Here is an 18,748-nt window from a genome sequence, read left to right on the forward strand (position 1 = left end):
TGCAATCAGAGGCATGTGCAGTAAACTATACAGCCACAAGGCTATAGTTCAAAGCACGGAACAGTTGAACTCTTGAGTAAAAGGCTAGCAAGAAGCCTTAAATCGATATACTTCGTCTTCGATGTCCTGAAAACGAAAGACGGAGCAGTGGATGACAAAGCACGCTAGATGGAAAGAAAGATCTAGGCACTAAACCATTTATGGACATTTATCCGATCCAGCCAACCGCCGTCTCAACCGTCCTTTATAGTAAGTCAGTTATAGTTCTTAATAGCTTGAACTTGGAATCTCAGCCCATGCCAATCTGCTTGAGCACATATTGTGTCTAAGGAATACAAGAAGGATTATTCATTCTCTAAGGAAAATGGCCGTACACGGCTGTGATGCTATCTAAAGACTATCATGACTTCGAGTCATTTTCCAATACGCCGGTTGCTCCCAGGTCCAAACAAGCGATCAAGTAGATATACAAACCCTGTAACAAATATCAAACCCAGATATCATAAATCACCATGCACCAGCATCAAAATCGAATCGAGCCAGCTCTTTTTGCGAGTCTTCAACATCCTTCTTCGCCTTCATACGCATATAGAAAATAGGACAGTCGCGAGACGAGCAGATGACCTCACAGTGCAAACTGCCTTGGCACCGCTGACATTGCGTCCACAGACGCCCAAAGCGGACCTCCAGATCCGAGACTTTATTCAGAGATCTGGTGTAGAGTTCACCCAGGCGAGGACGACAGTACTCACACACTGCACCAGCCATTTCTTCTTTCCCTGACAGGGGTTTCTTGCAGCCCAAACAGGTTTGGGTCTTCTTCGCAAACTTCATCAACCCTCCCATAGTCGGTGCCGCGACAGAAATGGCTCGGGTGTGTTCGCCAGTCAGAAGCTGACTGGCCTTCTTCTCTCCAAGAATGGGCTCGAAAATACGGCCGAGGGGGTTGGCGAGCTGATTGTCAAGGTAGTACTTGGTGTCGATGGGGATGTTGTTCTCCAAGACATAGATGGGGTCCTCAGATCGCTCGTAGTTCTTCGAGCCACCAGCACCCTTCACAATGACGTATGCGACACGATCTCCAAGCGTAGGTGCAGAACCTGCATCACGCTTCCTCATGCGCTCCGCAAGCTCCACGTGTGCCTGCTTTGCTGTATATGCATCCTTGGAAAGGGCTTTCGTAATCACCAATTTAGACATATCGATTTTGTTTTGCAGAAGATCCGAGATAGTGTCCTTGACATAGCTGCGCGGGAGATTAGCAAAAGAATTGTAACAGGAGGAACGAATTCTTACTCTTGAGCGCCATCAATGTCTCTGTCAATCAGGATTTTGTGCAAAACTGTCTCGATGACATTTTGCACCAACAGGCAATTGTCACGGCGGACGGTCTCAATACCCTTGGTGTCCATCTTGTCGTATTTCTTGGGGTTCGTCCAATACAGACCGGCATACCGCTTCTTGTTGATAAGGAGGTAGGGGAAATAGACCTTTTCGAATTCAAGCTTGATGGGCTTCAAGAACTTCGCAGAGACATACTCAGATGCCTCTTGTCCAAGCTTCATTGCTTCTTCCAGAGAATCCACACCGAATTTGACCATAACAGAGTCAGTGTCTCCGTAAATGACCTTGGCATCATGGGAATAACCATTTGCAATGGTGTATCTGGCTTCAACTTCCTGCTTCGTTTTCTCGATCATCTGACGTCCATAACTAGTCGTGCTACTGGCGATAGCCAAGCATGGCAACTTTCCGACAGTTGCACCCGTAAGACCGTAAACACTGTTGGCACTGATCTTCAAAGCAAGTTGTCTTCCGTTCAATACTGCCTTCTTGAACGGATCAGTCTCTACAGCAAGTTCCTTCTTTGCCCGCTTTCTAGCTGTCAACAACTCCTCAAGAATTTGCGATAGAAGACCTTTGCGAACGCTGGCTGTAGCGAACATATCTCCATTTGGTGTCACGATATAGTCTTCATCCTTTTTGAGTTTGAGCCGCTCTACGCTGCTCTTGTTTAGTAGTGTGGTGTAGCAAAGGTTGTGCGCTTGAATAATAGAAGGGTATAGCGATGCGAAATCGAGAGTAGCGATTGGTACACCATAGTAGCCTCTGACAGGCTCAATGACAGTCGCACCCTCATAATCCTGCTCATCTGTGGATTTCATATTTGGGATGACAAGCTGTTGCTCCAACGCCTTCCGGAAGAGCTGACTGATGAACTTGACTTGTTGACCTCGTGACAACAAAAAGTTGAAAGGAACACCTGTGACTCTTGCCATTTCAGTATAATTGACCAAACACATTAGCTTGTCCATCAGTCTCTGTGGCAAGTAGGCATCCTTCAAACAGTAAACCGCTAAGCGTCGCCTGGAATCCGGCGTGCCGTTATATAGCTCGGTGATCATCGTGTGATGCACATCTTCCTTTTGTTCTCCCAGGAACTCGTAGGAAACGGAGTTCAGTGTATAACTTCGCAGGTGATGATCTCTCTGTACCAGCTGGAGAAGATCTAACTGGATTCTGCCATTGGTGTTTGTCGATTTCGTGTCACGGTTGCCCATTTGTTTGCTGGAAAAATTTGTTTCCTTGGCTTGAGACGCCACCCCATTGAGTCGAGTCCAATATGGGAAACCAGTACACTTCAAATGTTTGGCACGGTCCAGAAGATATGGAAAGTCGAAGTTGGCTATGTTATATCCAATAATGACGTCTGGATCCACTTTCTCCACAAAGTCGCGCCAGGCCATGAGCATCTTGGACTCATCCTGGAACTCCAAAACCTGAGTGTTGACGATAAGACTGCATGTATCCAAGACGAAGACATTGCGAATGAAAGGCTTCGACTCTCCGTAACGAGTAACAACATTTGCAATCTGGATGACGGGGTCCTGATTCGGTTCCGGAAAGATTCCCTTACGACCGGCGCACTCAATATCGAAAGACAGAATGCGAAGGGGTGCCATCTTAGCCCACTCGCCGGTTGGATGATGTGAGATCAGATCGCGATAATCTATACTCGCTTCAATCTGACAGTTCGACATCTTCTCACGAGGACCAAACAGCCGATACTTTCCGGCCTTTGCCTCAACCCATGACATGCCCGAAATGTCTACATCAATCATAAACCGGAGGAGGTATTGGATGTTGTCGAATGTAAGGATACCGCCATCAGAGTTATTCCAGAGTCCCTTGTAGTTGAGACTCTGCGCACCTCCGCTCTCCAAGGCTCCCCGCAACCTGCTGATGTGCTTCGGCTCCGTAACAGTAATCTTGAGGTAGTAACTCTTTTGGTTACCTTGAAAGCCATAAATATTTTCCCTCATCGTTATCTGTACCGACTGAATTGTGGGTTGAAACTGTCCGATCCGACTTTCGAGAAACGCTCGGTAGGGCTCGCAATCATCTTTTGTGAAGTTGACAGGTGCCGCGATGTATAAATAATGTTGGAAACCAGTGACATGGAGCAGAACGGATTGACCGGCCTATTAGAGATATAAGCAAACACCATAGAGAAGGACAGCTGCGCGACCATACCTCTGTGACACCAAAAAGGCGAACCGCGGTCTTTCCTCCGTGGATTGCACCCTCCTCCGCATCGATCTGTTGGAAACAAATACTATCCTTCGAAGCATCGAACTCACCGAGCGGCGGTCGCTCCCACTGCTGATCCTTTTCTGAATTGTTTTGCTTCAACCCATTCATGTCCTGAGTCAGCTTCTCGAGAACTTCCTCCTCGAACTGGCTCTTCTGTGGCTGACTAGAGCCGGGAACCTTTCGCTGGGCCTGGGTGCCATGACTGCTTCTGAAAGATGGCCCATTTTCAAGCTTGCGTTTCTTCAGCGCAGTTGGTGACTTTAGACCGCTGCTGCGAGGATTGTTTGTTGCCTCGCCCAGAACCCGCTTCTGGGGCATGGTGACGGCTTCAGGCATTGTGACTGCTCATATATCACGAGAGGAGAATACAGATGTGCTTGACTGAAGCGTAAAGTAAGATTGAAATGCTTGTTGGTTGGGAGATTTGGGGCGGCAATGCTGGTGTCGCGGGAAACCAATTGCGCTCCGATTAATGAAAGTTCGTGTCCCGTTCGCGCCGTGACGTGACACCCGCTACGCGTAGAGTGTGAGTATCACGTGATGATATGCCTGGGGGAATGAAGATCGACTCCGCATTATCTCCGGCTTCGTTGCCGCCATGGCTAACTTACATGTCGAAACCGAGGCCCTCCCAAGAATTGACTCAGCAGCGATCATATTGCTTACACGGAGTAGCTTCGATAAATAGCAAGTTCGGCTGTAGGAATGGACTCATCTTGATTATATGGAATGACACAGCGCCTTTTGTGCTTCTACACTACAATTCGTCTTTGGCCACCTTCTTGTAGGGGTCGCTGTTCGTTGCTAACGAGGCTTTTATTAAAGGACAGCTTCATACACAGCTCCTACACGGCCAGGACGACTCGATTGACGCTTTGTTCTCTTAGCACACCACTGCTAGCTGCCTATCCAACAATTTATTCTTCCCATACCGTCACTGTGATCCTTGCGGCTGATATACGCTCATCTCGAGTCCATTGTTGAACGGGAGTGTGAAATTCCGAAAACCACTTCCAGGCGCACGCATGTAGTCAAGGAGTTCTTTGCAATGTTCTGCAGCACTAATCGTGTTGTCGGTAATGATGACAGCACCCGGTCTCAGTGCCGGCTGGACCAATTTCAAGACTGGAAGCAGCATCGGGCCCCAGACTGTCACTATCAGCACAAGCCTAGACTGTCTCAGGGTCTCATATCACTCACTATCCAACAATAGCATGTCTACCGTTCCCAAGTCGTGTTTCAAAGTCTCCTTGATATCACCCTCTCGCAGCTCGATGATTTCGCTGACAGAGTTACCGCACGCATTCCAATGCTCTCGAGCCTTCTTGGCTTTTTCGGGCTCATGCTCCGTTGCGATGACTCTTCCTGGGCCACCCGTAACTTCGACATTGGATGCAACGGCCAGGGCGAGATAGATGGTGCTCACACCGTAGGATGTACCAGCCTCGACAATAGTCTTAGCGCCGGTTGCAAGACCCATTTGGTAGAGAAAGTAGGCTTTATCTTGTTCGATAGCAACGAACTTGTCTCGCATTATCTGATCGACACTTTCAGGTTCGAAGTCATCCCAAGTCATGTGGGCTTCCTGTGCGGCTGAATGATTGTGCAGCTTGGAAAGCAGTGACAGTATGTGTGGGCAGACATGCTTGAGTGGGTGATTGCTCGCTTGGGAAGCCATGATTAGCATTGAAGTAACAAGGGTTATGTTGATCGAAGCATCGGGGGTGCTCAGGGCCTTTTTTATACCTCTCTCCCATGTTTATAGCCTTGCTTGCAGGAATTAATAGCTCATGGCTGCCCTCTATCCTTCTGCACAAACACGTCCGCAACAACAAAGTTGTGAGTCATATAGCTAGCAATAGCCCATTTTTCCTAGTAACTGAGTCCGTGCGATATGCAAGCCGCTTCGACGGAAAGGGCACATCCGATGTGAGCTTACTCGAGAAGTTAGGTAGTATACCTACTGTCGGGGAAATGGCGAGGCCCTGCCAGCTTTCATCCGCTCAATCAGAGCACTTCACCCCAGACTTACCTTCGCCAGAGTCAATTTGGCTCCTCTGAGCTACATCGTGTCAATACCAAAACAGGCTAGAGCTGGCGTAGTGGAAATGCAGCGGAGCAATTGATGACAGCATATAATCTGACTATTGGACGCCCTTTGAAAGCCATCGCGCGGTTGGTGGGCGGGTTGCAGCAGAGTCTGGAGTGGCCCAATTTAACCTTCGCGGCTTGACACCATGGGGACATCACTTGGCTCCCCACGCTCTTAACAGGTTTGTATGCACCTTTAACTCTATGAAAGAACATATCTTGATTTTTTCCGTGTCTTTCTAGGTACAACGACCCACATACCAGCCTCTGTAGATATCCAGTGCTCAAAATGCAAGCAGAGCAAGCTGCGCTTCACAACAGACTATTATACATCATTCTATCCATGGGCTGACAAGCCCATCCCAGCCAGTTTGACAAGACTTTTATTTGACTTCAGGGAATGAATGCCGCCCACGTGCTGTGTTAGTCACTGTGAGGAGCTCAGCGAGTGAGGAGCGAGAGATAAGCATGGCATCTGCATTGATATGCAATTCTTATAAGTCTTGCGTTCCCCTCACATCCTTTCCCCTCCTTTCGAGACTCGTCAACACACTATCAGTGCATCCAGATCGAAATCAACGACATTCAGGCAATCATACAGTCCTTCTCCTCGTATCCACCATTATGGCCACCATGGATAAGATATTCGCCGGCTACTCTGCCCGCAAAGCCGCTTTCGAAGCCATTACCAGCAACCCTTTCATTCAAGGCATCGCCTGGATTGAAGGCACCCTCATTCCGCTCCATGAAGCTCGCATTCCCTTGCTCGACAAAGGCTTCATCCACGGCGACTTGACCTACGACGTCCCCGTCGTCTGGGACGGGCGCTTCTTCCGCCTGGACGACCATCTTTCGCGGTTAGAGCTCAGCTGTGCGAAACTACGCATGAGGCTGCCTATCCAACGAGACGAAATCAAGCGCATCCTTAAAGATATGGTGATCCGCAGCGACCTTCGCGACGCATATGTCGAGCTTATTGTCACGCGCGGTCTGCAAGGCATCAGGGGTAGCAAAGACCCCCTCAGCCTCACAAATAATCTGTATGTGTTCATCAAGCCGTATGTCTGGGTGATGGAGCCAGAGGTGCAGCGGAAGGGCGGGCATGCGATTGTCGCACGCACAGTACGACGTGTCCCACCTGGAGCAATTGATCCGACAGTCAAGAATCTGCAATGGGGGGATTTGATTCGTGGGGCGCTGGAGGCGGCGGATCGAGGGGCGACATATCCGTTCTTGACGGACGGGGATGCGCATCTTACCGAGGGATCAGGGTATAATATCGTTCTGGTTAAGGAGGGGGTGCTCTATACTCCTGATCGAGGGGTGCTGCATGGGGTCACGCGTAAGAGTGTTATGGAAATTGCGCATGGGGCGGGAGTTCCGGTTCGCTTGGAGCCGACACCAATTGAGCTGGCTTATCAGGCTGATGAGATCTTCATGTGCACAACTGCTGGAGGTATCATGCCCATCACAACCTTGGACGGGCGGAGGGTTGGTGATGGGAAGGTTGGGCCGCTGACAAGAATGATATGGGATAAGTATTGGGACATGCATTATGACCCAGCTTATAGCTTTGCTATTCAGTACAAAGGTTCCTCGGACAACCGTGCGAAGCTCTGAACACGTACGGATATTTGCGACTGGGAGAAAGTATCATTGTTGGTGATAGGCGCTAAAATCATTATCATACATCGGGGCTCATTCCGAGCTTGCAACGGTCTTATAGATATGGTTGTACCCATCCAAAGACTCCTGTGTCAACTCCTTCATCTCGCGTCCCTGGAATCTGTTGGGATCCAAAGCTTCCTTCAAGGTATTATCAACAGCCTCTCCCTTCATCAGTTTTGTCAAGAATCTGGCCGACCCAGCTGCATGAGTCACCCAAACAGCTGCAGCCATGTACAGCCCAGCCACCTCAGCAACAGCTCCCACGAGTGGCATGTTGTCTGGCGTCATCGAGAAAATACCGTTGAACTTCTCCCTAATCTCCAGATTTGTCGACTCCGGGATGAATTTCATAGCGGTATCCAATGTTGCGCTGAAATCTTCAATCCAGTCTCCGATGGCCGTCTCGGTCGGCTGCTGCGCATGTGGCGGGTGGTCGTAGGAGCCTAGCCCATAGAAGGTACCGTGATCACGGGCATAGACGTGGTGCTCAGGCCATCTGACCCAAGGGGCTTTGTGTTCGCTCAACTCATGGTACCTCCCGTACATATAGGGATGCGCGACAGGGACAATAGGAATGGGAGTCTGGAAGCTGCAGAGCTCTGGAGCCCAGATGCCAGTCGCGATGATGACCGTCTTTGCCTGGACGAATCCAGCCGTAGTCATCACACCCTCCACCTGGCCGTTGGCTTGTTGAACCTTCGTGGCATCCGCTTGAAGGAGTTGCACGCCCCTCGCCCGTGCCTCATCTTGGAAGAAGGTAGTGATTCTGATGGCGTTGGCAGCACCATCGCCAGCAAAGTGCAACGCGGCGGTGTACTCTCCCTTGATCAAGGCAGGGGCCATGTTGGTTGCTTGTTCGGATGAGAGGAGCTCAGCTTGGAGACCAGCTCTTTTGGCCGAGTCATGTCGCTGTTTCAGACGCTCCGCTCCTGCAGGGCTAGTCGCCAGCTCGAGGCCCCCGACCACGTCAAATCCACCGGGGATCTTTCTGTACTCATGGACCGTATCCTGAGCCAGACGGGTCAGGACCTCCGATTCGTTGTACTGGCCAACAAATCCAGGTGCATGGCCGGTGGAACCCTTCAAGGGTGCGAAAGAACGATCAATCAACACGATCTTTTTGCCGACGTCTCCGGAGGAAGATAGGAAGTATCCCAGGGCCGAACCCACGATACCAGCGCCGATAACGGCGATGTCTGTGGTGTGTGAGGCTTGCATCTTGGTCAAAATTGAGTTGTGCTGTGTCTCCAGAGATCATCCCTAGGGGCAGTGGCTTGTAGCCTATATATGATCCAGCAGAGCCAAGCCAGCCAAGCTCGCCGCGCGTGTGTCTCGGCGCATCTGTCCTAGATCAGTCGGTCTCGTATAGTTGTCTACCCCCACTGTGCTAAAGTGACCAGTGCTAGCAGGCTTCTTGCCCAATCCACCCCCACATTTATCCGTCTTCAAAGCCGCTTTGCACCGGTGAGATGTGGTACGATACCATTTCCGGTCTATACTCGGAGCTACAAAGCACTAGCCTATCTCCAGCTACATTGAAGGGCGCGGTGTGAAACTTGGAAGAGTTGTTGTTGCGGCCGAGGTCGGCCAGGGGATGATGAGTGGCAATGGAGAGACGTGATTGCCTGAGGCAGAGAACGCGGGATGCCGGCGCCCCTCCAAGGAGTCTGTGACTACTGACGAGTGACTCAATGCACTTGACAATTCTCTCGCTCTCTCGCCCTCGAACCCCACCCCACTTCGCGCCAACCCAACCTGGATGGATCCTGCATACAATTGCAATTCCGCTTCTATCGTCATACAATCTTTGTGACCATTGTGTTCATATCGTTCTGTGTCACTTTCAGCAGTTCATCTCCTCGTGTATCGTGTATTACACACTTGGGGGTTGAATGCAACCTCCTCGGTTGGCGCTTTTCTCAATGGCATTTCTCTTTGGAATCTGATGGAACCTTTCATGATCTCACGAAAGGGCAGAGCGGAGCCATCCTTCTGATTGATCATAGGCGGTATTCTCCAATTGCGTTCAAAGCCATATTGTGGGATTTTTCGCAGCTGCGCGCAGCTTAAAGAAATCTGTATAATTAGGGTGCTCTCTCTCAGAGCCTATATAAATCCAGTTTTGCTACTGAGTGAGGAACCTGCTTCTCCGCTTCTCATAGCATTCTTGCTAACCGGACACAGGATAGTCACGGCAGTCGTTTTGTTTATACTTGTTAAACTTATCGTTCAGTCAACTGGCCACTGGTTGGCCAACTATATCCATTCCACCTTGATTTAGTGTGGCATCGGAGCGGCTATTTCCCGTCTTTTGTTGAATTTCTGTCATCATGTCGATGTTTAGAAAACCCTCGGAGATCTCATCGTCGTCCAGTTCAGATGAGGAGGTCCAGGAGCTTCATGTCTCGGGCCCTCGTCCTGAGGTCCGCTCTAAGCAGCGGCATCAGCCGAAGAAGAAGGGTGTTTTGTCGCCTACGTCAGTAGGAGACAGCACTGATTTTGATGGTCATGGAAAGATGATGACCGCTGCTCTTCTCGAGTTCTATTGTCTCAGCCGAGCCGCGGACTTACTTAACGCGCAGCCAGGCTCCCACGGGCAGTACACGCGGGATTCTCCCGAGGCTATAGCTCTCGGGCATGATATGTACACTCATCAGTCGGAAGTCCTCTCCCAGCATGGAATTGTGAACGAAGGTGCAGAGAAGGAAGCCTTAAGGCCCACAAGACAGCTCTATCGAGATACGCTGGACTTGATTGCTAGCCGTTCCTTTAACCGCCTCGACTTGCACGATCGTCAACCTAGATCAGCCTCTGTTGGGGACCGGGCCCCTTTGCCGAAGACCTCTAGTGAATTGACACTCCATAAAGGTCGTTCGGACTACGCGCAACTCCGACAAAATGCCAATTCTCTTGGTTCACTGCAGGAGCCCGACATCGACCACCTATTCAGCCCGCATCTGGCTCCGTTTTTGGGTACGGAATCCCGCTCATCCCTTTTCGACGATATCACTAACTCGTGTGATGAAGAGATGTCGCGTTACGCGTTACAGTTCACGGAGATCAGTGTTCTAGGTCGGGGCGCCTTTGGGGAGGTCTACCACGTCAAAAACCATGTGGATGAACACGACTATGCGATCAAGAAGATACCTGTCAGTCGGCGACGATTCGCGCAACTAGAAGGCGGAAACAAGCACCATTTGGGAGAAATCCTGAAAGAGATCCGGACACTTGCCAAACTCGACCATGCCAATATCGTCCGGTATTATGGCGCTTGGGCAGAGAAGGTAAAACCCCTTGAATACCTTGGTCTTCGTAAACTCGATCTTTCCCTGTTCAAGGCGTCGACTGATACTGACTCGGATTCCACACAACAGAACCTGTCACGCCATTCTATGGCGCCGCAGATGTCGACGGCGGAGAGCCAGAACAAAAAACTGGCGATCGTCTTTGAGGAGTCTGAAACTTCGGCTTCCGGCCAACCGCCGCTTACTTCTACATCGAAGTTCACCTCTGGAGAGAGCACGGACGACGAAGACGACGACATCTCGGCCGGCCCCTCGATCTCCAACAATATCTCTCAGGACCAGTCTAGCTCGCTTGGCAGCGCGGATGAAGATATCTTCACAGACGGCCTCAGTCACAACCCTTCGAGCATGCAACTTCAACGCACCCGTGGAAGGGGTTTTGAAATTCCTGCGGTGATCTTGCATATCCAGATGTCCATGCATCCGATATCTCTCCACGCATATCTTAACCCTCGACCCAGCACACATGCAGATGACTTGGGTAAGCCACGGCGTCGCCACTGCTTTCACTTGGTTCCCTCCTTGCAACTGATGGTGGACATTCTTTCCGGTGTGCTTTACCTGCATTCAAAGGACATCATTCACCGCGATCTCAAACCGGCCAACATTTTCCTCTCTTGTCCGGAGAAACACCACACTCACACTTGTTGTCATCCTTGTCAATCTGACGGCGGGCCGGGACTTCATTACTGCCAGCCTCGCATCGGCGACTTCGGCCTCGTGGCTGACATCTCGCATCTGAACGATCCTTCATCTGACGGCTCGCCTCAGTCCTCAGAGAACGGCTCGAAAATTCACCACATCGTTGGTACAGAATTCTATCGTCCACCTCTCGACTCGAGCGGGATGATCTCAAGCGGGTATGTCCACCAATACGCCCAGGGGGTAGGGATGGAGCAGCCCATGCGATATGTCTGCGACTGGTCGCTTGACGTTTATTCCTTGGGCATCATTCTTTTCGAGCTGCTTTATCCTTTGAACACGAAGATGGAGCGTCATCTTGTGCTGGATGCTTTGACCAGGGGCCCGTACAAGAAGCCGCCGACCGCATCCATCAACGGAGCATGCCTTCCCAGAGACTTCATGGACAAGGTTCACATGGGCGATGTGAAGTTGAAGAATGGAAATACGGTGGCTGAAACCTTGGCGAGCTGCATTGGAGGTATGCTGGATCCCAACCCTCGTCAACGCTGGCGGTGTGAGGTCATCCAGAAGTGCCTGCGAGAGATCCTTGCCACTGTGCACCCGGACTCATTTTGATGTGGTATGTCACATATGCTGCATTCGACCCGACGGCATACGCACAGGTCTATCGATTGGTTTAGAGTAAGTAGACCCTGCATTTAGCGCATAGCGTTGAACATTCTCCTTAAATAGCATCTACTATTAACTATTCTACTATAATCTCCATGTCATATAACCACATATCAACTTCTTCGAATATGTACACCTAATGACAGCAAAATCTCAGATTTCTATATTCTGTTCCTATCGAACATCTAACCACAGTTACACGCACATGTAAAACAAGTATGCTCACCAAACAAGACAAATATAAAATGAATTGAATAATCAGCTGTTCAACCCAGCGTTATCGCTTCTCAAGCTCCGCCCGAAGCGCATCAACCCACGCCAACTTCCCTTCCGCGAAGATCTCCCCGGCGGGGGGCATACGCGCGCCGTTGTCGAGCAAGATGGTTCGGATGATGATCCGGTCTCCCATGACGGCCTGATGATGGTAGATGTGGGAGGTGCAGTTGGGGCAGAAGTAACAGTGGACGGGGTTCCCGGAGGCTCCGGTGTAGGTATACGTGCTGGGCTTTCCGGAAAGGATTCGCAGTTGATCCTGTCGTCACCATCATCCCCGTCGTCCTGGAGATTAGCTTTGTTTCCCACTTGCGCCATTGCGTATAGTAGTATGCCTTTGCGCGCGGGTGTGCTGCGGAGTGATAAGTAACGGTAACACACCTTGTGGATGATCTGATTCATGGAATAAGGCCCACCGCCGAGTTTACGACACGTCTCGCAGTGGCAGAGGATGTGTTCCGGCTCGGTTATCTCGGCCGTCCAGGAGCAGTCACCGCAGTGGCAGCTCCCGTGGAACGTGCCGGCTCCGATGATGGGTTTCTTCGCTGGGGGCCCGAAGAGGATGCCGTCTCGGATGTCTTTGCATTTGGCCAGGTTAGATACATTGGCGAAATTTATTGGGGTTGGTTGCCGGGCTTACCGATAACGACTGAATCTTCTCTGCAGACATTCGTCAGTCACGCCGTATCCAAAGCATGTCGACATGCCCAAAACATACATCAAAGGCGCCGCCTTCCTCGAAAACTCCAAATGCACCGGATCCTCGGTCAGATAGTAGTCGAGATCGGCCTGATTCTCGAACTCCAGGACGAACCCATGTGTCATGCCTTTGCTGAACGGTTCCCAGCTGCGATTCTTGCCTTGAAAGGTTTTTCGCAAACTATAGTTTTAGCATTTCCCCGCCGCAGACGTCTGGACATTGGCCAACAAAAACACCACGCACCTGCTTTCATACTCTTCATGTAAGGCCGCCCGGTCTCCGGCGACTTGCACTTGTCCTTCAGCGCGAGGAAGACGGCAAAGTGCTCTTCGAACTCGCTCCATGTTATGGAGGGTTTGTACTTGAAGAGGACGATGTGAGTGATCGCTTCCGTCATGGCGGTCGGTGGTTGGTTGGTTTGGGGTTGGTTGAGCAAGCTATGGAAGAAGACAATTGAGAACCCGGGGTGACAGAGCCATGTCCCCAGGGGAGCTTATTTATACCATCAAGCTGGCATCGAAGCTGCCTTGTTCTGTTATTTTGTGTTGCGTTGCGTGCTTTTGAAGTGTAGGTTGTGTGCAGTGGGATAGTAGAATGGCCGGCCGTAGGGCGCGGGGAGAATTACTTTGTTGGGTCCCGGGGGAGTTGCTTTCCCCGCTCGGGTGCCGAGTTGGGGAATTTGGGGTAAGAGCGGGCTTGGGGCGGGTGGGCGAGATGCGGAGGAGCTCTCCCTGCATTACTTCGTGCTTATAGATGGGAAAGTATTTGTTGCGGAGTGTCGATCCCACGGCATTGTCACCGGGTAAGTTCACTTTAGTTCATGAAAAGCTTGGGATGTTTAACGCTCAATAATTCAATAAGTTCAAATCCTTTGGGCGATTACGAGATAGGGGACCAACTACTCATCACTTGGTCTTCTGGTGCTTCGGAATACAAGGATTTCGGAATGAGAATTGTTCGATATCTCTTCATTTCACCCTGGCTGCGACAGAGAAGCAACTGGCACTGCAGAATATAACAACGGACACTGGAGCAACACGGAGACACGGCGGACAGCCAGGGGAGAACATATACATGGTGCCTGTTGGAACAGGCGGGCAGAAGATCAATATTCGTTGTGGCTGGAAAAGCAGACTATATTTCAGTTGAGAGCTCTTGGGCTTCGTTGCAAGAGGATTCGAGCTGGTTGGATGATTCGGTACGCTACAGGAGGTCACCGCGCGATCCGATTTACTCGGAAAATATCAGAATGATCTTCCAGATCTGAAAGGTTGTTTCCTACGCACCATGGCTACTTTTCGTGACAATTGAACGTCCAGAGGTGTGAGTACTTACAACAGATGAAATTTTAGGGATGTTCTTGGCCGTTTGTAGACGCCTGTCCCGAAGCCGCATCGCCATGGGCTTCGCGGGCCTACACTCAGTCGGTCAGCTTGCTAATCGAGCTTGCGCAGAGCAGAGAGCAAGTTCTATTCCTATACTCAAGCCGCAAAAGGTGTTGTTGAAGCGATGTTTTTAGTAAGTAGGGGGAACAACTGCCGCATCACGCAGGCTTGCATTTGTTTGGGTACTCTTGAAGCATGGCACGCTTTATCCATCTCCACTGATAGTAATGAAAAATTCGATTTCCTTACTTCCGGTCCTCGAGTTTGAACTCTCTGGCTTGTCTCGTTCGTAACTTTATACACTAGAAGATATGCAGGCAAGTAATCGTGCTTGACTGTCCTGTGCAGAAATGAGAAGTCAAAGTCATGGAGAAGAGAAGGCAGGCAGCAATGAAGATAGGAATAGCCTGATTTCACTTGTAGCCATAGCCAGCTGCGAGAGTAACATAGAGCCTCATAGAGCCTACTACAACTGCCTGGTCTTTGTAGACAAAGACTTGTTGATGGAGCTACTTTGATTGGCAGATTAAGGGTCTCCATTCAAACGGAGTGCCAATAACTGAGCAAAAATCTAAGTCTCCTTTGCCCCATAAACACCAAAGAAGCAGTGACAAGAGTAACACAGGTAGAGCGGTTCATGTTAGATGTCGACCTGGTTCTGATTTTGTTCCAGACACTGGAATTGTGTGTTCAGGAAAAGAACTCCTCTCTGCCATCAACCCATATATGAGATCACATGCCATCATACAGCATCACGTGCTCCAGCAGGAAGCAGTGAGTGACGTCACCACCGGCAGCGATGGGTAATCTCAATACCAAAGTTACCGGTATGTTGCCCCAAACACAAGCCAGCTAAAATCACCTCGACCGCCAAAACCTCAGCCACTGGATGGTCGTGGCTTTTGGAAGGACTGTCATGGCCTCTTGAGATTGCACGCCTCTGATTTTCTGGAACAGGCTTCCATGAACTTCAGCTGTCATCATGGAGAGCCTTGATGGGATTTCCATCCCCCGCGATGCGGCCGAAGATCGCAGTGTTGGTCATCTTGATGGCGGCCGTTCTTCCAGAGCATCTCGGGATGGTAGCAGCTCTCCAGACTCTCCGATTGACTTCAATTTTCCTTATGCAGACACCTCCTTTACCTCTGGCTCGAGCAGCAAGCTGGCTGGCGACCAGCCCGAATCAGCGTTGCGGAGCCTTCTCGACTTGGAAGACGATCGGAAGTCCCCCCGCGCGGCCTCACCGTTCCCCTCGCTGCCCTTCAGCGCCCCATCAGCTCCCACGGCCCCTATGAGCGAGGAGGTCGAGGAAGCTGAAGATGAAGAGCCGCAGGTTGCAACCTCCTTCGAGCGGGACTCGACACCCACGTCGGCACAAAAGCAGCGATCTGCGTTCTTCGACACGGGCGGCGAAGAGGGGATCAACCGCATGCACAAATTCTCGCTGTACGAGACAGCCACCCGCTTCTACATGGTCGGCATGGACTTGTCGGACACCCGCTTCCGGATCCTGAAGATCGATCGGACCTCTGAGTCGGGCGAGCTGATCATCTCCGAGGATGACATCGTGTACAGCAAGCGGGAGATGAGCCAGTTGTTGGATACCATCGACGACGGCAATAAGAGCTCGGGCGGACTAAAGCTTAAATGCAGCGCCTGGGCTATGCTGGGATTCATTCGCTTCACGGATGCTTATTACATGCTCCTAGTGACGAAGAGAAGTCAGGTTGCCATGCTCGGTGGTCACTACGTCTATCAGATTGATGGAACTGAGTTGATCTCGTTGACGACGTCCAGCTCATCTCGCCTGCGACCGGAGAAGAATCCTGAGGAGGCAAGGTACATTGCGATCCTGAATAACCTTGACTTGACCCGGTCGTTCTACTTCAGTTACTCTTACGACATTACCCATACTCTGCAGCGCAATATCTGCCGGGAGCGCAAAGCTAATCATGCGGGACAGCCCAAGACATCCCAGCAGGATTACAATCCCATGTTTATCTGGAATCACCATCTTCTCACCCCGGCTCTTACCAAGTTACGCAACCCTTGGGAGTGGTGTCTTCCGATCATCCATGGCTATGTCGAACAGGCCAAACTTTCAATCTACGGGCGGATTGTGTACATAACCATTATTGCCCGTCGTTCTCGGTTCTTTGCTGGCGCTCGTTTTCTGAAAAGAGGAGCGAATGACTTGGGATATGTGGCCAATGACGTCGAAACGGAGCAAATTGTCTCTGATATGGCGGCTACGTCGTTCCATGCGCCCGGTCCGCTGCTCTACGCTAATCCGCTCTATACATCATACGTCCAGCATCGTGGCAGTATCCCGCTCTATTGGACTCAGGAGAACTCCGGTGTTTCCCCCAAGCCAGACATTGAGCTGAATTTGGTCGACCCGTTCTACTCTGCTGCGGCTTTGCATTTCGACAATCTGTTTGAAAGATACGGTGCTCCAGTCTACGCATTGAACCTGATCAAAGCTCGAGAACGGACCCCACGCGAGTCGAAACTTCTCAAGGAATACACCAATGCCATTCAGTATCTCAATCAGTTCCTTCCTGAGGATAAGAAGATCATTTATCAACCTTGGGACATGAGTCGCGCTGCGAAAAGTCGCGATCAAGATGTTATCGGGACACTCGAGGATATTGCCGGGGACATTATCCCAAAGACCGGCTTCTTCCAGAATGGTGTCGATGCGGAGTCTGGGCTTCAACTGCAGAACGGAATAGCGAGGACCAACTGTATCGATTGCCTTGATCGTACGAATGCCGCTCAGTTTGTGATCGGAAAACGCGCGCTGGGCCATCAGCTCCACGCTTTGGGAATCATCGACGGAACAACAGTGGAGTACGATTCGGACGCTGTCAATCTGTTCACTGATATGTGGCACGATCACGGTGACACCATCGCTATTCAATACGGAGGCTCTCATCTGGTCAACACCATGGCAACCTACCGCAAGATTAATCAGTGGAGCAGTCACTCACGAGACATGGTCGAGAGTTTCAAGCGTTACTACAACAATTCCTTCCTTGATGCTCAACGTCAGGAAGCATATAATCTCTTCCTTGGCAATTACATCTTCTCCCAGGGACAGCCAATGTTGTGGGACCTGTCCACCGACTATTACTTGCATCATGCCAATCCAAGGTCATGGTCAAACAAAAAGCGTCCTCACTATATCAATTGGTACAATCCGGACAACCTGAAGAAGTTTGAATTGCCGCCCCCTCCTAAGCCGCTCAAGGAACCGTTGTCGCACTATGACGACTATTGGCTCGAGTACTATCGCCCGCTAGCAGTGTCATCATTCTCCAAGGTGTTTTCCTACAAGATGAACTCCACCCTCCGGTATCTGCCTTTCCGCCCTGGATCCGGTGCTCCCTACGACATAAGCCCGTTTGTGCCCAGAATTCCACATGAACCGGTGAACCGTGAACGTCAGACCCACCGAACAGTCAAAATTCAGGAACCTGACAAGACGGCAATCGGTCGTTCCAACTCCACAACCTCGCAATCCAACCGGCGTTGGTTGAACCAACCCCTTTCCGCGGACAAACAGCTTCCGGCCGCAGGAATCATGAAACAACCCACATACACGTCTTTCGGAACGCCTACACACACCACCGCTTCCCTTCAGTCCTCCCTGGAGCCCGGCGCCGCGCCCAGCAAAGCGCAAATCGCTCAATGGACCCTGGGCCAGCTCGTGCACGACTCCCTAAACCCCACCGTCACCGCCGCGGAAGCCGAAGAATACGAACGCTACATCAACCATCCCCTGAAAGTGCCCCTCGTAGTCACCTCGGAGAACGAACTGACCGCGACCTCGATCCGCGAAAACGAAGCCAACATCGACTACATCGAGTATGCCAACAAATGCAACGTCGAGGAAGCTACCCTCGAGGCCAACGCGCTCGAGAACCTAGCGGACTACGTCGAATACCTCAACGTTCCCGAGACCGGGCTGACCGTCGTCGCGGAGGACTACGATAAAAAGCGATACAAGCGCTACCGGCAGTGGCTGCGGGGCAAAAGTCTTTTCAAGCAGCGCGTCGATGCTTGAAATTGGTGTTCATCGTCTCTACGGGGGATGGAAGCATGTTTTATGGGAAAGCATTTTTGTTTTCTGATTGATTGATTGATTTTCGTCCCGCTTTGTTCAAATCTTCCACGACATGTGTTGTTCCACGAAATGCCCTTGTCATGACATGATACCCCCTTTGCCGCATGCGTGCCCACTTCCTGATGTTTTCTCGTGCCATCATATCCTGTTAATTTTTTTCCCGTTGTGATTTATTTGTGCCATTGGCCTTGAGGAAAAACTAGAGTTTCAGATAGCGTTGTAATTACCTAGTACCTATTGTGACTCTTTTTCCTCAAGACTTTTTTCTCAAGAATTAAACGTATCAAGA

The 18,748-nt window shown here is 50.7% G+C and overlaps 7 protein-coding genes across 7 annotated transcripts; 3 read left to right on the plus strand and 4 right to left on the minus strand.

The window, feature by feature from the left end:
- Nucleotides 1-327: 327 nt before the first annotated feature.
- On the minus strand, nt 328-4,054 carry ASPACDRAFT_1890431 (DNA-directed DNA polymerase delta POL3). The gene is made up of 3 exons (XM_020198579.1): nt 3,535-4,054; nt 1,297-3,482; nt 328-1,246 (listed from the first exon to the last, which is right to left on the minus strand). The coding sequence occupies exons 1-3, from the start codon at nt 3,928-3,930 to the stop codon at nt 508-510; spliced, it is 3,321 nt and encodes a 1,106-aa protein (XP_020053521.1). The 5' UTR covers nt 3,931-4,054; the 3' UTR covers nt 328-507.
- Nucleotides 4,055-4,203: 149 nt separating this feature from the next.
- On the minus strand, nt 4,204-5,343 carry ASPACDRAFT_124016 (O-methyltransferase). Its single transcript, XM_020196700.1, has 2 exons — nt 4,795-5,343; nt 4,204-4,743 (listed from the first exon to the last, which is right to left on the minus strand). Exons 1-2 carry the CDS (start codon nt 5,270-5,272, stop codon nt 4,529-4,531), a joined length of 693 nt encoding a protein of 230 aa, XP_020053522.1. The 5' UTR covers nt 5,273-5,343; the 3' UTR covers nt 4,204-4,528.
- A 966-nt stretch (nt 5,344-6,309) lies between these two features.
- On the plus strand, nt 6,310-7,305 carry ASPACDRAFT_46037 (aminotransferase class IV; the record flags this gene model as incomplete). The annotated part of the gene is made up of 1 exon (XM_020201724.1): nt 6,310-7,305. The coding sequence occupies one exon, from the start codon at nt 6,310-6,312 to the stop codon at nt 7,303-7,305; it is 996 nt and encodes a 331-aa protein (XP_020053523.1).
- Nucleotides 7,306-7,329: 24 nt separating this feature from the next.
- ASPACDRAFT_80673 (NAD(P)/FAD-dependent oxidoreductase) lies at nt 7,330-8,590 on the minus strand. Its single transcript, XM_020205704.1, has one exon. It carries the CDS (start codon nt 8,569-8,571, stop codon nt 7,384-7,386), a length of 1,188 nt encoding a protein of 395 aa, XP_020053524.1. The 5' UTR covers nt 8,572-8,590; the 3' UTR covers nt 7,330-7,383.
- A 1,093-nt stretch (nt 8,591-9,683) lies between these two features.
- Nucleotides 9,684-11,918, plus strand: ASPACDRAFT_33158 (putative protein kinase; the record flags this gene model as incomplete). The annotated part of the gene is made up of 1 exon (XM_020199940.1): nt 9,684-11,918. The coding sequence occupies one exon, from the start codon at nt 9,684-9,686 to the stop codon at nt 11,916-11,918; it is 2,235 nt and encodes a 744-aa protein (XP_020053525.1).
- A 199-nt stretch (nt 11,919-12,117) lies between these two features.
- Nucleotides 12,118-13,541, minus strand: ASPACDRAFT_124021 (uncharacterized protein). The gene is made up of 5 exons (XM_020196701.1): nt 13,189-13,541; nt 12,964-13,105; nt 12,886-12,905; nt 12,627-12,823; nt 12,118-12,504 (listed from the first exon to the last, which is right to left on the minus strand). The coding sequence occupies exons 1-5, from the start codon at nt 13,340-13,342 to the stop codon at nt 12,250-12,252; spliced, it is 768 nt and encodes a 255-aa protein (XP_020053526.1). The 5' UTR covers nt 13,343-13,541; the 3' UTR covers nt 12,118-12,249.
- A 1,771-nt stretch (nt 13,542-15,312) lies between these two features.
- Nucleotides 15,313-18,399, plus strand: ASPACDRAFT_46041 (phosphatidylinositol-3,5-bisphosphate 5-phosphatase; the record flags this gene model as incomplete). The annotated part of the gene is made up of 1 exon (XM_020201725.1): nt 15,313-18,399. The coding sequence occupies one exon, from the start codon at nt 15,313-15,315 to the stop codon at nt 18,397-18,399; it is 3,087 nt and encodes a 1,028-aa protein (XP_020053527.1).
- Between the last annotated feature and the right edge of the window lie 349 nt (nt 18,400-18,748).

The sequence above is a fragment of the Aspergillus aculeatus genome (genome assembly GCF_001890905.1).
Source record: "Aspergillus aculeatus ATCC 16872 unplaced genomic scaffold ASPACscaffold_14, whole genome shotgun sequence".
Lineage (NCBI taxonomy): Eukaryota > Fungi > Ascomycota > Eurotiomycetes > Eurotiales > Aspergillaceae > Aspergillus > Aspergillus aculeatus.

Coding starts and splice junctions, on each gene's coding strand:
- ASPACDRAFT_1890431 (XM_020198579.1), bottom strand. CDS start 3,930: ATGCCTGAAGCCGTCACCATGCCCCAGAAGCGGGTTCTGGGCGAGGCA. Junction 3,483..3,534: donor GCCTTTTTGGTGTCACAGAG/GTATGGTCGCGC, acceptor TATCTCTAATAG/GCCGGTCAATCCGTTCTGCT. Junction 1,247..1,296: donor GACATTGATGGCGCTCAAGA/GTAAGAATTCGT, acceptor TCTCCCGCGCAG/CTATGTCAAGGACACTATCT.
- ASPACDRAFT_124016 (XM_020196700.1), bottom strand. CDS start 5,272: ATGGCTTCCCAAGCGAGCAATCACCCACTCAAGCATGTCTGCCCACAC. Junction 4,744..4,794: donor AGACATGCTATTGTTGGATA/GTGAGTGATATG, acceptor TGATAGTGACAG/TCTGGGGCCCGATGCTGCTT.
- ASPACDRAFT_80673 (XM_020205704.1), bottom strand. CDS start 8,571: ATGCAAGCCTCACACACCACAGACATCGCCGTTATCGGCGCTGGTATC.
- ASPACDRAFT_124021 (XM_020196701.1), bottom strand. CDS start 13,342: ATGACGGAAGCGATCACTCACATCGTCCTCTTCAAGTACAAACCCTCC. Junction 12,824..12,885: donor AGAAGATTCAGTCGTTATCG/GTAAGCCCGGCA, acceptor CCAAATGCAAAG/ACATCCGAGACGGCATCCTC. Junction 12,505..12,626: donor TGAATCAGATCATCCACAAG/GTGTGTTACCGT, acceptor TGGTGACGACAG/GATCAACTGCGAATCCTTTC.